General features: G+C 42.4%; 1 protein-coding gene across 2 annotated transcripts in view; it reads right to left on the reverse strand.

Moving 5' to 3' along the window:
* The window catches only part of LOC126092026 (uncharacterized), a 489,900-nt gene that overhangs the window by 417,576 nt on the left and 54,842 nt on the right, over nucleotides 1-17,482 (reverse strand). For both annotated transcript variants that reach the window (XM_049907420.1, XM_049907421.1), the window contains 3 exons: nucleotides 16,720-16,890; nucleotides 16,575-16,622; nucleotides 12,062-12,133 (listed from right to left, as the gene is read on the reverse strand). In XM_049907420.1, the coding sequence (XP_049763377.1) occupies nucleotides 12,062-12,133; nucleotides 16,575-16,622; nucleotides 16,720-16,807 (208 nt within the window). In that variant the 5' untranslated portion in view covers nucleotides 16,808-16,890. The remainder of the gene's footprint in view (nucleotides 1-12,061; nucleotides 12,134-16,574; nucleotides 16,623-16,719; nucleotides 16,891-17,482) is intronic.

Genomic DNA, 17,482 nt, shown 5'->3' on the forward strand with positions numbered 1-17,482 from the left:
CAAATGGTAGTCGGAAGGGACCAAGTCTGGTGAATACGGCGGGTGAGGTAGCAGCTCCCAGCCAAGTGTTTTGATTGTATCCTGAACCAGTTTTGCTTTGTGTGCAGGTGCATTGTCGTGTAAAAAAATTACTTTGCCATGTCTTCTGGCCCATTCTGGTATTTTTTCGATCAAAGCATCGTTAAAATAGATAATTTGTTGTCTGTAGCGATTAGTATTCACAGTGTCACCGGGTTTTAGAAGCTCATGATACATCAGACCTTTCTGATCCCACCAAACACAGACAATTGTCTTCTTGCCGAATCGATCTGGTTTTGCAGTCGATGTTGATGGTCGTCCCGGATTAACCCATAATTTTGCCGTTTAGGATTCTTAAAATAAATCAGATTTTCATCGCCAGTAACAATTCGATGTAAAATTAATTTTCTTTCGTGTCTTTGAAGCAAAATCTGATAAATGGTTTTTCGGTTTTCCATCTGTCTTTCATTCAATTCATGTGGCACCCATTTTCCACACTTTTGGATCATTCCCATAGCTTTCAAACGGTCAGAAATTGTTTGTTGTGCAACATTCAGCATTGCTGTCATTTACTTCTGACTCAAAGTATCATCTTCATCCAATATTGCTTGCAATTCGGCGTCTTCGAACATTTTTGGTGCTCTTCCACGTTCTTCATTTCTTACATCAAAATCATTATTTCTGAACCGTTGAAACCATCTTTCGCATGTTGCTTCTGATAGAGCATGATCACCATATGTCTCTCAAGCATTCGATGCGACTCTGCAGCTCTCTTTTTTTCAAATGAAAACAAAAAATTAATGCTTTCCGCAAATCATCACTTTCAGGTACAAAATTCGACATTGTTAACACGATGAAAACATATGATGTTGTTTGTTCCACGACTTGATGTATACTAAATATCGTTGACAGATGTCGTACCAACAAACAAACAAAATTGAGGCTCGTTCACAACAAATGTTCCCTATCGACACATTTGTATCTTAACGCTCATTTCATACCGGTACACCTGGTATTTGGTGCTCTTCAGGAGGACAGAGAACCATTCACCTCTAAACTTACTTGCATCTGTGTTAAGGGATAACAGAGAGAGTGGACGGGGTGATCGATTGAGACAGAGCTGTAACGAGGTACGATTTAATGGTTGACGGATGCATTCTAGAGAAGGAGAAGTTGCTGCAGGTCAATTTTTTTCCAGTGTTCTGTCCGGATGCATCAGTCGCGTAACATAGTCTGCGTTCTACTCGTGTACAGCCACGTGTTCTGTATGCGTTTTAAAGCACTGTCTACTTGCGATCGTTAACGGTATACCTGTCGATCATCAGAGGACTTCCATCTCATGTGTGATGAAACTTGAGGCATTCCTCTGAACGAACTTTGATTTATGCGATCCCCCTGTCGCATCTTGGGTGTAAAATCGAGAATTCAGCGTCATAATTAAGTTAGCGATAGGAGCGATTGAGCAAGCAGTAAAGGAAACAAAAGAAAAATTTGGAGTAGGAATTAAAATCCATGGAGAAGAAGTAAAAACTTTGAGGTTCGCCGATGACATTGTAATTCTGTCAGAGACAGCAAAGGACTTGGAAGAACAGTTGAATGGAATGGACAGTGTCTTGAAAGGAGGATATAAGATGAACATCAACAAAAGCAAAACGAGGATAATGGAATGTAGTCAAATTAAGTCGGGTGATGCTGAGGGAATTAGATTAGGAAATGAGACACTTAAAGTAGTAAAGGAGTTTTGCTATTTAGGGAGTAAAATAACCGATGATGGTCGAAGTAGAGAGGATATAAAATGTAGATTGGCAATGTCAAGGAAAGCGTTTCTCAAGAAGAGGAATTTGTTAACATCGAGTATAGATTTAAGTGTCAGGAAGTCGTTTCTGAAAGTATTTGTATGGAGTGTAGCCATGTATGGAAGTGAAACATGGACGATAAATAGTTTGGACAAGAAGAGAATAGAAGCTTTCGAAATGTGGGCTACAGAAGAATGCTGAAGATTTTTATGGGTAGATCACATAACTAAAGAGGAAGTATTGAATAGGATTGTGGAGAAGAGAAATTTGTGGCACAACTTGACCAGAAGAAGGGATCGGTTGGTAGGACATGTTCTGAGGCATCAATGGATCACCAATTTAGTATTGGAAGGCAACGGGGAGGGTAAAAATCGTAGGGGGAGACCAAGAGATGAATACACTAAGCAGATTCAGAAGGATGTAGGTTGCAGTAGATACTGGGAGATGAAGAAGCTTGCACAGGAAAGAGTAGCATGGAGAGCTGCATCAAACCAGTCTCAGGACTGAAGACCACAACAACAACAGGAGCTTGTGAGGCGTTGCAATCCCTGTATACACATTTGCCTGTCAGATGTGCTGGTTACAGGGTTAGTGACGGAATGACTTATAATTTTCACATGTTGGACGCTGCTATGCGTTTATTTGTTTCCTTGCAGGGTGTATCCCCCGCTACTAACGATCATTTTATGTAGGCCTAATGCAGGCGTCGTATAATTTCTGAACCGTGATCGGATGTGAACAGTGGACACTATGCGTCTCTGCAAAGCTATATTGCGCTCGTATCACGCAGACCAAGTGTTTGACGGTTCGATAGCAGTTTTTCGTAGAGAAACCGGGAAGAAGGATGTATGTCATGCGCTTGAAATATATTTCTCACTATGGAATATTAACAACGCTACATTCCATACCAGTGACAGGTCGGAAACGCACGCGATCTAACATTATAGCCCGTTTTAAGTGCAGAACGTAGTAGCCTTAGGAGTGCGTGTGTTTATGTTCTCTCTCTTACTAATACCTTCCAGGTACCGATCCTAGACTCCAGAACAATACTTTAGTGTTGATAGCTTGCCTGATTTACGTAAAAATGCGTCGAACTCCATACGCCTGGAGCTCCATTGCTCGTAAGAATCATTCTTTTCTTATTCTTCTTAACTGTCTGCTATAACATCACGTCACTTTGAAATCTGTTACTATACGTCAATGAGGAGTGCTAAGCTCCTCGATATGGACGCAGCACGAGAAATCTCATACACTTGGACAGGTGAGGACTCGGTGAGCTCCATTCTGCTCGGATGCAGAGTAAATCGGTAGCGGTGCTGTAGGGTGGGCTGGCCAGTAACAATGCGGGAAAGTATTTTACCCTAAGACAGCGAGAATGCTCTGTGACTCCCATACGCATAGAGATAGATTGTAAATTAATAACTATGCTCGAGGTGTTAGAAATATGTGGAGCGCTGTCTGGTGCATTATCTGAAAACTACATTGAGCAGTTAAACAGAGAACCGACTCGTGGCGAAAATATATTAGATCTTCTGGTGACAAACAGACCCGAACTATTTGAAACAATTAATGGAGAACAGGGAGTCAGCGATCATAAAGCGGTTACAGCATCGGTAATTTCAGCCTTAAATAGAAATATTAAAAAAGGTAGGAAGATTTTTCTCTTTAGCAAAAGTGACAAAAAGCAGATTTCAGAGTACTTGGCAGCTCAACACAAAATTTTTATCTCAAGTACAGATAGTGTTCAGGAACAGTGGACAAAGTTCAAAAACCATCGTACAATCTGCATTACATGAGCATGAGCCAAGCAAGATGGTAAGAGATGGAAAAGAGCCACCGTGGTACAACAACCGAGTTAGAAAACTGCTGCGGAAGCAAAGGGAACTTCACAGCCAACATAAACATAGCCAAAGCCTTGCACTCTGTTTAACACGAAGCGAAATGTAGTGTGAGGAGGGCTATGCGAGAGGCGTTCAACGAATTAAGTAAAGTTCTATGTACTGACTTGGCAGAAAATCGTAAGAAATTTTGGTCTTATGTCAAAACGGTAGGAGGAACAAAACAAAATGTCCAGATACTGTGTGACCAAAATGGTACTGAAACAGATGACAGACTAAAGGCCGAAATACTAAATGTCTTTTTCCAAAGCGGTTTCACAGAGGCAGACTGCACTGTAGTTCCTTCTCTAGAGTGTCGCGCAGATGACAAAATGGTAGATTTTGAAATAGACGACAGAGGGATAGAGAAACAATTAAAATCGCTCAAAAGAGGAAAGACCACTGGACCTGATGGGATACCAGTTCGATTTTACACAGAGTACGCGAAGGAACTTGCCCACCCCTCTTGCAGCGGTGTACCGTAGGTCTCTAGAAGAGCGTAGCGTTCCAAAGGATTGGAAAAGGGCACAGGTCATCCCCGTTTTCAAGAAGGGACGTCGAACAGAAGTGCAGAACTATAGAACTATATCACTAACGTCGATCAGTTGTAGAATTTTGGAACACCTATTATGTTCGAATATAATGACTTTTCTGGAGACTAGAAATCTTCTCTGTAGGAATCAGCATGGGTTTCGAAAAAGACGGTAGTGTGAAACCCAGCTCGCGCTATTCGTCCGCGAGACTCAGAGGGCCATAGATACAGGTTCCCAGGTAGATGCCGTGTTTCTTGACTTCCGCAAGGCGTTCGATACAGTTCCCCACAGTCATTTAACGAACAAAGTAAGAGCATATGGACTATCAGACCAGTTGTGTGATTGGATTGAAGAGTTCCTAGATAACAGAACGCAGCATGTCATTCTCAATGGAGAGAAGTGTTCCGAAGTAAGAGTGATTTCAGGTGTGCCGCAGGGAAGTGTCGTAGACCATTGCTATTCACAATATACATAAATGACCTTGGGGATAACAGCGGAAGTTCATTGAGGCTTTTTGCGGATGATGCTGTAGTATATCGAGAGGTTGTAACAATGAAAAATTGTCCTGAAATGCAGGAGGATCTGCAGCGAATTGACGATGGTACAGGGAATGGCAACTGTATCTCAATGTAATCAAGTGTAATGTGCTGCGAATACATAGAAAGAAAGATCCTTTATCATGACTATGCCCAGTTGTAAGGAGGGTATGGATTTGACTTGGAGTACTGTTATAGCAAGCGGAAGAGTATGTCAAGTCATAAGAAAGGTAGTGATATTTCTATTTCCAGAGCCATTGCCGACAGCAGGGTGTATTTCCGACACTCGGCTCATTGTCGAATGCCCTTCAATTGACACTACGATCGTAACATTTAATTGTAAGTATAATGATAAAATTATATGTGACCAGTTTTCTAGAATGATTCCGTGTATCCATGGCCTGTAGTGGGAATGATTCACATTTCCTCTTAACGGCAGCAGCCATCCAAATCAGAGCCCTGTCGGAGTGTATGAATGTATCTGAGTTAACTTGGCCGTCGTCCAGACGTCCGAATAGCGAACTAATACTTAGTATGTGTAGGACTGCTTTCGTGATCAAGTGGAAATTTGAGAAGATTGTATATTGAGGTGCGGTTGCGCTGGACCATTATTCCCTCCCATGTAAATTGTTTGGTTGGCTGCTTCTGCACAATTCGCGCCTTTATTTAGTTGAGAGAAGATCGATTGTGGAGTGTGCATCTAGCATGTGGAAGACAGGTTTACCAGTTCTCTAGACATGGGAAAGACCTTAGTTGGCTTGTAAATTATAGGGATGATTTGGAACATGTTACATTACCGACATGGAAATATCAGTTTCCTATATTTGTTTCTAGTTACCCAGTGGTTTACAGCACGCTGCATATCGGTAAAATTTGGGGTTTGTAGAGAAATAATTTCCAGTCTATATGTTGGGAATTATGTTGCGCTAGCGATCGGTAGGATGTTGCCTAGTGCTTGATATCGACAAGTACCGCGAAAATGGTCTAATATTATGGCGAAAATACATGTGTTCCTGTAATCTCTGAGCCTGGAGATGTGCATAGAAAAGCGAGCAAGCAAGGAAGCAGGTTCAGAGGAGAAACAGTAACGCATTTGTGCCAAGGGGAAACGATCCCGAATTTGCAGAACAGTTCTGAGAGCGACTTGTGATCATCAGCTGTGGGAAAATATCTAGTACTGTGAGGAGTATATACAGTACTGCCTATCTTCAGAGTATATGTACGAATGATGTAAAAGAGATGATTTTGTTTGGTGCAAGATATGAATTGTATGTTTACTACTTTGACATGGAACGCAGTGATATATTGCTGTGTTGGATATCAGTTTCATGCTCTAATATTCAAGCTTATGTCCTCAGTGGGAGAGCAGTGTAAGTGAGTAAGAGTCTTTCAGTATTTGATGATATGTATGACACATTGCGAGGTTTAGTTGTCAGTCCAATATGGCGATCAGTGTAAAATAGTTTTCTTTGCTGCTGAATGTCACGTCTGTAGAAAGAAAGAAAAGGCAGATGGTGCTTCCCTAGTTTGCAATCAAGACGGATTTTAAGTAACATTATAAAATCACTGATAGCTGTTATCCCATAAGACATTATGTCTGTTTTTGCAAAGTGCTTCCCTAGGACTGAGGAGCATTGTGACATATAGTCGGTGTGAGTGTAGGCATAAGATAATTTTTTCGGGTGTTGTACAGATATAAAAGATAATTGGACTTGTGTAAAATGTGTATATATTGCATTGTAAAGGTACTATGCTTTATGTTGTGGCATGACTAGAGAGGATGACTGTGTGTCCTATCGTGAGGGATGTATAGATTCAGCACATAGATACCAGTAAGAGATTTTGTAAGTGGGAAATTATGTGCGCTATAGATACTGAGATTCGTTCCAGAAGCACAACCATCAAGAGCATAAATTATGTGTACATAGATCAGTATCAGACTGTTACAGAAATAGTAATAATATTTAATTGTAGTTAGACTGATGAATATGTTCTTGGCTTACAATATTCTTGTGAGTCTGGTATGTATTTGATGGTGTGTAGACAAGTTTGAGGGTTTAATGTGAGTGCAATTTAGCGATCTGTGCAAAATGATTATACTGCTGTTAGTCCTGTCTGCAGAAAGAAAGAAAAGATGGATGGTGCTCCGATACCGGCGGCATCAGTAATTCGGCGGGTAAATGCGATAAGAGCCAATCATAATGCTCGATTCATTCATATCCTTTGTGCTGGGATACAGGGATCTCTACATAGCGGAGGGGACGTTTGTCTGAGTTGAAAGCAGGAAGGGTAACACTTTATGGAGAGGGCACCTCGTTAGGTCCTCGAGGAAGACTGCATTCGACGTTATTCTGCGCTGTTTTCGTAAACAGACTCTGTTAGGGCAAGAATTTCCATGCATACAAGCTAAGACACCAAGAAAGCGAGTGTTTACTATTTCAAGGGCAATATACAATTTCCGTGAGGTCGACTCGGTTATTATTTTTACATAGTCATGTGAAATCACTATAAGGTTGAGAATGTTGTTAAATGTGCTTGGGACGATCGCCCTGTCTGTGCTTAGACAGTGATCTATTTCCAAACAAGGAGAATGGCGTTATGATTAAGGGTATTTCTGCAAGCATGCCACCGTGGAGCATCTGCGCTTTGAAAATAGGTCTTCGCTCCCGTATGATCGCATCATCAAAAGCACCTAGATGACCACATATTTGGAGAGGAATTTCTCAGGTGTGTCAAGTATGATGTGAATGCCGCTGCCTCATGCGTGCGGTTCCCAAACAGGCGTGCGTGTGTCGTTTGACAGCTGACGGCCACACCACTTCGCGAGGAGTGCCTAGCTGCAGCCGGGGTGGGGTCAGGACCAGGGGACAGAGGCGCCCACGTGTTCCATTAGAATCGTGGGCAGATTTCTATTGCATGATCTGTAACGTCAGTATGAGGGCGCGGGCTTGACACTGTGATCCCAATAGTGGCCATCGGAAGTGTCCCGTTAGAATGGCAATATAGAGAAAGCGGTCAGACAGATGACATCAGGGTCGACAGGGTCCTCCAGTGCTGCTACTGGAGCCTAGATCTGGTGATGGAGCCACTGCCTGCAAAACAAAAACTCATGTTCATCACAGGCAGAGTCTTTCCCCGCCATTTACCCCCACCATCTTGGGTTACATCGTGCCCTGTGCATGTTAGTTAACGCCGGCCGGTGTAGCCGTGGGGCTCTAGGCGCTTCAGTCTGGAACCGTGTGACCGCTACGGTCACAGGTTCGAATCCTGCCTCGGGCATGGATGTGTGTGATGTCCTTAAGTTAGTTAGGTTTAATTAGTTCTAAGTTCTAGGGGACTGATGACCATAGATGTTAAGTCCCATAGTGCTCAGAGCCATTTGAACCATTTGTTAGTAAACGTTTGTGCATGTTAGTACACTTCAGTACACGTTAGCCTGACAACAAGGGTTAGTAAGGGGACGTGGCGGTCGGTTGAGGATCGTAATGGAGATTTTAACTATTTCCTTCCAAGTCCAGGTCGGCGTGGCATTGCCGAAAATTAATTCCAAGTCCACAGTAGCGCTCTCTGGTGGTGTCAATATGTACTAGGCCTCGTAGTGAACACAATGAACATCGCATCCTTTGCTCAAAGCTCTTACTCGGTTCGGTCTACCTACACTTGTCTGCCTCAAATATCTGCCACTAACGTTATTATTAATGTTGTTAATATTAACTCGGGTAGCAGAGTACTTGTACCGTGCACATGGGTTTTTTTTAGGCTAGGCAGTAGTGCGAGGTGTCCTGATGAACACTCACCAGTCGACGTGCAGGCCGGGAAATCAGGACGCGCTCAGTGTAGAGACACTTCAGCTATCAAGATATTAGCAGTAAATTTTCAGAGTGTTCGGAATAAAGTTCCTGAGTTTACTGCCCTCCAGGAAGCGTGTGGCGCGCCAATTATTCTCGGGACTGAGACCTGGCTGAACCCTGAGATAGGAAGTTCTGAAATATTTAGTGAGGGTTGGAACGTGTATCGGAAAAACAGATTAGACACCGTAGGAGGTGGCGTCTTCATTGCAGTTGACAAAAATATTGTGTCTACTGAGGTCGAAGTAGAGCGTGATTGTGAAGTTATCTTGACACGTTTAACAGGGCCAGGGGAAACAGTTAATTGTGGAGTGTTATTACCGGCCACCAGGTTCCACAGTGACAGTTCTAGAATCATTCAAAGGGAGTCTACATTCTGTATCGCAGAAGTACCCGGATCATGCTATATTAGTCGGAGGCGACTTCAGCCTACCTAGTATAGACTGGGATGTCTATGGATTCATTACAGGTGGTACAGACAATCCGTCGTGTGAATTACTTTTGAACACATTATCCGAAAACTGTCTTGAGCAGCTAAATCGATAGGCAACGCGTAATGGGAATATTTTAGATCTGGCAGCCTCGAACAGACCAGACCTCATCGACGGTGTCAGTGTTGAGACAGGGATTAGTGAACATGATGTCATTACGACTATGGTTACGAAAGTTAAGAAGGCGGTCAAGAAGGCTAGGAGAGTATTCTTACTAGAAAGAGCAGATAAGCAGTTGTTAGCATCCCACTTAGTAAACGAATGGACTTGATTTACTTGCGGTACGATGGTCGTGGAAGAATTATGGGCAAATTTTAAACACATTGTAAGTCACGCGTTGGAGAAGTATGTGCCGAAAAAGTGCGTTATGGACGGATAAGACCCACCGTGTTTTAACAGCGCAGTTCGGAGAATGCTCAGGAAGCAAAGGCAGTTGCACTCGTGATACAAGAAAGATCGGGAGAATGAGGACAGGCAAAAGTTAGTAGAGATTCGTGCTGCTATAAAAAGAGCGATGCGCGAAGCATTCAACCACTACCACCGTCATACCTTAGCAAAAGATCTTGCTGAAAACCCAAGGAAATTGTGGTCTTACGTAAAATAGGTAAGCGGGTCGAAGGCTTCCATCCAGTCACTCACTGACCAGTCTGGCCTGGCAACGGAAGACAGCAAAACGAAAGCTGAAATTTTAAATTTAGCATTTGAGAAATCTTTCACGCAGGAGGATCGTACAATCGTACCGCCGTTTGAGTCTCGTACAGATTCCCGTATGGAGGACATAGTGATAGACATCCCTGGGGTTGTGAAGCAGCTGAATGGGTTGAAAATAAATAAATCGTCAGGTCCTGATGGGATTCCAGATCGGTTTTACAGAGACTACTCTACTGTATTGGCTCCTTACTTAGCTTGCATTTATCGTGAATCTCTTGCCCAACGTAAAGTCCCGAGCGACTGAAAAAAAGCGCAGGTGACGCCTGTATATAAGAAGGGTAGAAGGACGGATCCTCAAAATTACAGACCAATATCCTTAACATCGATTTGTTGCAGGATTCTCGAACATAATGAATTTCCTTGAGACAGAGAAGTTACTGTCCATGCATCAGCACGGCTTTAGAAAGCATCGCTCCTGCGAAACGCAACTCGCCCTTTTTTTCACACGATATCTTGGGAACCATGGATGAAGGTTATCAGACGGATGACATATTCCTTGACTTCCGGACAGCGTTTGACTCGGTGCTCCACTGCAGACTCCTAACTAAGGTACGAGCATATGGGATTGGTTCCCAAGTATGTGAGTGGCTCGAAGACTTCTTAAGTAATAGAACCCAGTACGTTGTCCTCGATGGTGAGTGTTCATCGGAGGTGAGGGTATCATCTGGAGTGCCCCGGGAATTGTGGTAGGTCCACTGTTGTTTTCTATCTACATAAATGATCTTTCGGATAGGGTGGATAGCAATGTGCAGCAGTTTGCTGATGATGCTGTGGTGTACGGGAAGGTGTCGTCGTTGAGTGACTGTAGGATGATACAAGATGAGTTGGACAGGATTTGTGATTGGTGTAAGGAATGGCAGCTAACTCTAAATATAGATAAATGTAAATTAATGCATATGAATAGGAAAAACAATCCTGTAATGTTTTAATACTCCATTAGTAGTGTAGCGCTTGACACAGTCACGTCGATTAAATATTTGGGCGTAACACAGCAGAGCGATATGAAGTGGGACAAGCATGTAATGGCTGTTGTGGAGAAGGCGGATAGTCATCTTCGGTTCATTGGTAGAATTTTGGGAAGATGTGGTTCATCTGTAAAGGAGACCGCTTATAAAACACTAATACGACCTATTCTTGAGTACTGCTCGAGCGTTTGGGATCGCTATCAGGTCGGATTGAGGGAGGACACAGAAGCAATTCAGAGACGGGCTGCTAGATTTGTTACTGGTAGGTTTGATCATCACGCGAGTGTTACGGAAATGCTTCCGGAACTCGGGTGGGAGTCTCTAGAGGAAAGGAGGGGTTCTTTTCGTGAATCGCTACTGAGGAAATTTAGAGAACCAGCATTTGAGGCTGACTGCAGTACAATTTTACTGCCGCCAACTTACATTTCGCGGGAAGACCACAAAGATACGATAAGAGAGACTAGGGCTCGTACAGAGGCGAATAGGCAGTCATTTTTCCCTCGTTCTGTTTGGGAGTGGAACAGGGAGAGAAGATGCTAGTTGTGGTACGAGGTACCCTTCGCCACGCACCGTATGGTGGATTGCGGAGTATGTATGTAGATGTAGAAATTAGGAAGATGTGGTTGGAAAGACCGATACTAAGATATTATAACGTAGCGAGTGTGCACGGGAACAAAAGCAAAAATTATTGTTGCTAGAGCACATGTGTCGTAAACTGTCTTTTGAAGCTGGAGCCATTACACGGTTCCCTGATATAACAAGGGAGGTCATTCCAGAGCCAACTCAAAACTAATGGAAAGGACTCTGAGAAAGCAGCTAAGCGATGCAGTGGGAAACTGTTTACTCCTGATTGTTTTATATATATATATATATATATATATATATATATATATATATATATATATATATATATATATTGCAGGACACCAAAAACAGCAATCGTCTATTGTCATTGCCACCATTATCTTTATTCTTATTTTTTGTTGTTGTATTCATTTCTTTGTGTCTATACGTTGTTACACTGTCTTGTTCATCTATCGTCTTTATTTCTATCACATTACATTTCTTTTTAACTGAGAATGCTCATTTTTTATTTCATTATGGAGCACTCTAAATGTAAAAAACCCGGCTTCTGAAATTAAGCAAAATTCACAGCTCTTGCTCCTTATTCATATAACACTTGATCTGCATACTGTTACTGACATAAAGAGTGAAAGCTACTAGGCTGTAATTCCCTACTATGTACCAAGCTTAGCTGCTGATAACAGTCAATATGTTTAACTTACCATAGTCACGTTCCATTATTATTTCAAGATTAGCTGCTAGTTTTGCTACATGATCATCTCGGAACATTTGTCCTGAAATTAGAGAAATTTCCCCTGAAATTAAACTGCAATATCATACAAGATATTTTATGAGTTAAAAAATATATGGTATTCTCTGAAACTGGATTATTACTCAGTACTTAGTACATAAAAGTTTGAAAACGATGTGCATATTGGTTTTCAAGAAGTTACATAATGTAAATTCTTAATCATCTTTATCTATCTTTAAGCTTTTGTTTTAATTTTTCCTCCCTGTGTGTGTGTGTGTGTGAAACACATGTGGCTTCTATATCTTCATCAGCTGCAAAGAGAAAAAAAGGTTCTTCCGATTTCTTGTCCAGACGCAGTTTTTATCGGTATGTCACATTTTCTGAGTCTTATTTTACTTATGGGAAACAGGGTACAGTTTTGATTTTTTCCTAGGTTTATACTATTGACCTAAATTTATTAATATGTGGATCTAATTTTGTTGTGAGTGCTCACTGTGCGGTGAATTATGTAAATCTAAGATTTAACTAGTTCTGTGGTATGAAAGAATTTCATTTGAAGCGAAGTCAGGAATTTGTGTGGAAACAGCAGCTTTGGGAACAACTCTTCTCGCAGTAGCATATCTGCCATCTTACTTGCATCTGAGTTCTCTCCCAGTCCTGTAATCTCCCTTGTACTGCTCCTCCGTGCACACTGGGGTTACAGGAGTCTTGGGCTGCTCCTAAGTGTCTGAACTCCTTCTGCCTGGCGCACTGCAGTAACTCGGCACGGCGTGGACTCAGCAAGTCGCTGGAGATCCCTGGAGAAGTACTGAGCCACGGGGCCTCCACAGCCGTCCACACTTCCGGAGTTGTTGCCGGTGCAGGATTTTGTGCACAAGCAGACCTCTCGATTATCTCCCATAAATGTTCGATGGGATTCATGTCGGGCGACCTCGGTGGCCAGATAATTCACTGAAACTGTCCATAATGTTCTTCAGACCAATTGCGAACAATTGTAGCGTCATGACGTGGGCACATTGTCATACATAAATATTCCGTTATTGTCTGGAAACATAAAGTCCACGAATGGCTGCAAAAGTTCTCCAAGCAGCCGGACATAACCAGGTCCCAGACATTCCATGTAAACACAGCCGACACCATTATGGAACCACCACCAGCTTGCACAGTGCTTCGTCGACAACTTGGATACATGGCTTCGAGAGGTTTGCACCACATTCTGACCCTACCATCAGGTCCAATCAAATGAAATGGGTACTCATCTCATCAGCCCATGGTTCATCATTCGTCCAGGGCCCAGGCGATATGGTCACCAGCCCAGGAGAGGCGCTGCAGGCGGCGTCGTGCAGTTAGTAAATGCACTAGCATCGATCGACTGCCGGCCGCTGTGACCGACAGGTTCTAGGCGCTTCAGTCCGGAACCGCGCTGCTGCTAAGGTCGCAGGTTTGAATCCAGCCTCGGGCATGGATGTGTGTGACGTCCTTAGGTTAGTTAGGTTTAAGTAGTTCTAAGTCTAGGGGACTGATGACCTCAGATGTTAAGTCCCATAGTGCTTAGAGCCATTTGAGTAATTTTTTTCGGTCAACTGCTGCCGTGGCCCGTAAATATCAAATTTCGCCGTACTATCCTAATGAATGCGTTCGTCGTACGTTCGGCACTGATTTCTGCCGTTACTTCACGTAATGTTGCTTGCCTGTTAACGACAATTCTACGCAAACGCCGCTGCTCTTGGTCGTTACGTGAAGGCCGTCAGGCACTGTGTAATCTATGGTGAGAAGTAATGCCTGAAATGTGGTTTTCTGGGCACACACTTCACACTGTGGATATCGGAACACTGAATTCCCTAACGATTTCCGAAATGGACGTCCTATGCGTCTAGCTCCAACCACCGTTTCCCGCGTTCAAAGTATGTTAATTTCCGTCGTGTGATTATAATGAAGTCGGAAACCTTTTCACATGAAACTCCAGAGTAGTATTAGATCCACTAACGAATTGCCCTTTTGTACCTTGTGCACTCGATACCACCGCCATCTGTATACATGCATATCGCATCCCTCCCCACTTTTGCCACGCCACTGTACTCCTTCCACCTTTCTGCTTCCCCTTCTTTGCTTAGGACTGGTTTCGTACGTGAGCTCTCCTGATATTCATACAGATCCTTCTCTTTTCTCCAAATGCTTCTTTAAGTATCCCGTAGGCAGTATCTATCTTTCCTCTGGTGATATTTGCTTTTAAATCCTTACATTTGTCCTGTAGCCATTCCAACTTAGCCGTTTTGCTCTTCCTATCAGTCTCATTGTTAGACGTTTCTATTCCCTTTCACCTGCTTGATTAGCTGCATTTTTATATTTTCTCCTTCCATAAGTTTAATATTTCTTGTGTTATCGAAGGATTTTAACTAGGCCTTGTCTTTTTACCTATTCGATCCACTGCTGCCTTCACTAATTTGTTTGTTAAAGCTACCTATTCTTCTTCTGTTGTATTATTTTTTGCTGTTCTAGTCAACCATTGCCTAATGCTCCCTCTGAAACCCTCAACAATCTCTAGTTCTTTCAACCTATCCCGGTCCCATTTCCTTAATTTCCTACCTTTTTGCAATTCCTTCATTTTTAATCTGAAGCTCGTAACCAAAAAATTGCAGTCGAAGTTTACATCCACCCTTTGAAATGTCTTACAATTTAAAATCTGGTTCTGAAATCTCTGTCTAACCATTATACAGTCAGCAACAGTACCAGTGGGTGGAGATCTCTCCTGAATAGCACGTTGCAAGGCATCCAAGATATGCTCAATCATCTTCATGTCTGGGGAGTTTGGTGGCCAGCGGAAGTGTTTAAACTCTGAAGAGTGATTCTGGAGCCACTCTGTAGTAATTGTACTGCTGGAATTGCCCAAGTCCGTCGGAATGTACAATGGACATAATAGGATGCAGGTGATCAGACATGATGCTTTGGAACGTGTCACCTGTCAGTGTCGTATTTAGACGTATCAGGTTTCCATATCACTCCAAATGCACACGCCCCACACCATTACGGCGCCTCCACCAGTGGTCCTCATATACGTGCACGTTCATACACTCGATACAATTTGAAACGAGACTCGTCCGACCAGGCAACATGTTTCCACTCATCAAAAGTCCAGTGTCGGTGTTGACGAGCCCAGACGAGGCGCAAAGCTTTGTGTCGCGTAGTAATCAAGGGTAGACGATGGGACCTTCGGCTCCGAAAGCTCATATCGAAGACGTTTAGTTGAATGGTTCGCAGGCTGACATTAGTTGATGGCCCAGCATTGAAATCTGCATCAATTTGCGGAAGGGGCCGCACTTCTGTCACGTTGAACGAATCTCTTCAGTCGCCTTTCTTGCAAGATCTTTTTAACGCCACAGCAATGTCGGAGACTTGATGTTTTACTGGATTACTGACATTGGTGGTACACTCGTGGAAAGGTCGAAAGCGAAAATCCCCACTTCATCGCTACCTCGGAGCTACTGTGTCCTATCGCTCGTGTGCTGACCATAACACCACTTTCAAACTCACTTAAATCTTGATAACCTGCCATTCTCCGTGTTTAGATATCTCTCTATTTGAATACGCATGCCTATACTAGTTTCTTTGGCGCTTCAGTGTAACTTCAAAATAATGTTACTGCTTGTCCTTTAATTTCTGGATGTGTTACGCAAAAGGTGACACTCCTTCTACTGAAGACTGAAGAAATTATTTCGCAAACTGACACTCTTATTTAAACAACTGAAAAATTTCGTTTCAGAGCTACTAATTTCCCGAAACATTTTTGGAGGTTACAGCCTCTAACAAACTCGAAAATAGTGTAAATTTACGATAAATGCAGGTAACATGTACTCCAATTGAAGATAAAATTCACTTATACTACAGCCAGAAAGACACAAACGCCTTTTTACTACGAAATTTGTTACGTACAGTACTTGCAACTTCCGTAAATTTACGGAAGTATGCGTTCATTCACGTTGTTATAGAATAAAACTCGAGGAGAATGATTCTTTGACCGAGGATATCTCAGATAAAAATTAAGAATGCAAAGTCATTGCAACTGATGCTGTGCTACAAAATACGGTTTTTGCGGCGCACAACTTACGAAAATACCCAGTGTTTCTCGACACATTTTATTCGGACACATAGGAAGCAGCGGATGTCGAATGATATACGTAAATGTTAGTAAACATTTTTCAGATATTTGTGTGTAAATGGTACTGACACAGTCAGGTACGAGTATTGCTAATAAGGATCTGTGTAACATGTATGCAACATGTAAGTGATCAACATTCGAACTAGTATACTCTATAATATCAAAAGCGATGATACACTAAAATTCATTAGTCTATAATATCAAATGCAATGATACACTAAAAGTCATTACACTGTGACTCAAAGCACTTATTAAAAGACGAAGTCAGCACCAAATTAATTTCCTGAACCGTGAAACGTTAGTAGAAATGCCGGAAACAAATACTAACCTGTTTTTTCGGTTCTTAGACGATAGATTGTAACTTCAGAATCAGATCCTAAAAAAAAGGGAAGCAAATAGATGAGAAAATTGAACATGTATTTCATTGCTTGCCATGATATTACTATGCCCAGACAAAAACGTAAATTTTTTACCTGTAATGGAATCTGTAGCACTGTGGTCAGTAGTTGCGATTACTGCCACAAAGATACAGATGAGCAAAATAACGCTTCTGCGAAACATTATGCAAAGACAAAGGTGTCGGCCCAAGAAAAGATCTATTCCATCAAAATATCTTCATGATATTTGCACGCTGTCGGAAAAACCTGTAAATTCATATAAAATTCATATTTATTCAAATATAGTTACAAAACTATTTTATGCTCAACAAAGAGTACAAAAAATTGTCTTCAACATAGCTCGGGCTGTGTTATTCGATGAGCTTGATATTACTTCGTTCTGCCCAATACATACTTAATATTTCCGAAATCATTTAAGAATTCGTAATTCTATTTACATCAGATCAGTTTGCAGAAAGTAAGCAGGAAACGAAGTGTAGTCTTTTGTCGTACGTATGTTAATTGCCACAGTATCAACTTCGCTTTTTCAAATGCAACTGTAGTTCGTGGCAGTAGGAGCTGATGTTTCGTGCAAAGGAAAAGGTAGCTGGGGGGTGGGGGTGTCTTGTCAACAGCAGCGGCGGCCAAAGCGAGCAGCGGCGACATCGCCAGGGGCCGGATGGGCCTCGGTGTGGGGGCGGAGGGCCAGCGGGCAGCTCCCGGCAGTCCCAGCGACACAGCAGGGCGCCGCGCGAACGCCAGCTGCTCTGCGTTGTTTATCAAACAGTTTTACGTGAAGTATTCGGTAAAATATTTTCGATTCTGACATGTTAGCTTCATTGTGAGCTGCCCATCTTAT

The sequence above is a fragment of the Schistocerca cancellata genome, chromosome 7 (genome assembly GCF_023864275.1).
Source record: "Schistocerca cancellata isolate TAMUIC-IGC-003103 chromosome 7, iqSchCanc2.1, whole genome shotgun sequence".
Classification (NCBI taxonomy): domain Eukaryota; kingdom Metazoa; phylum Arthropoda; class Insecta; order Orthoptera; family Acrididae; genus Schistocerca; species Schistocerca cancellata.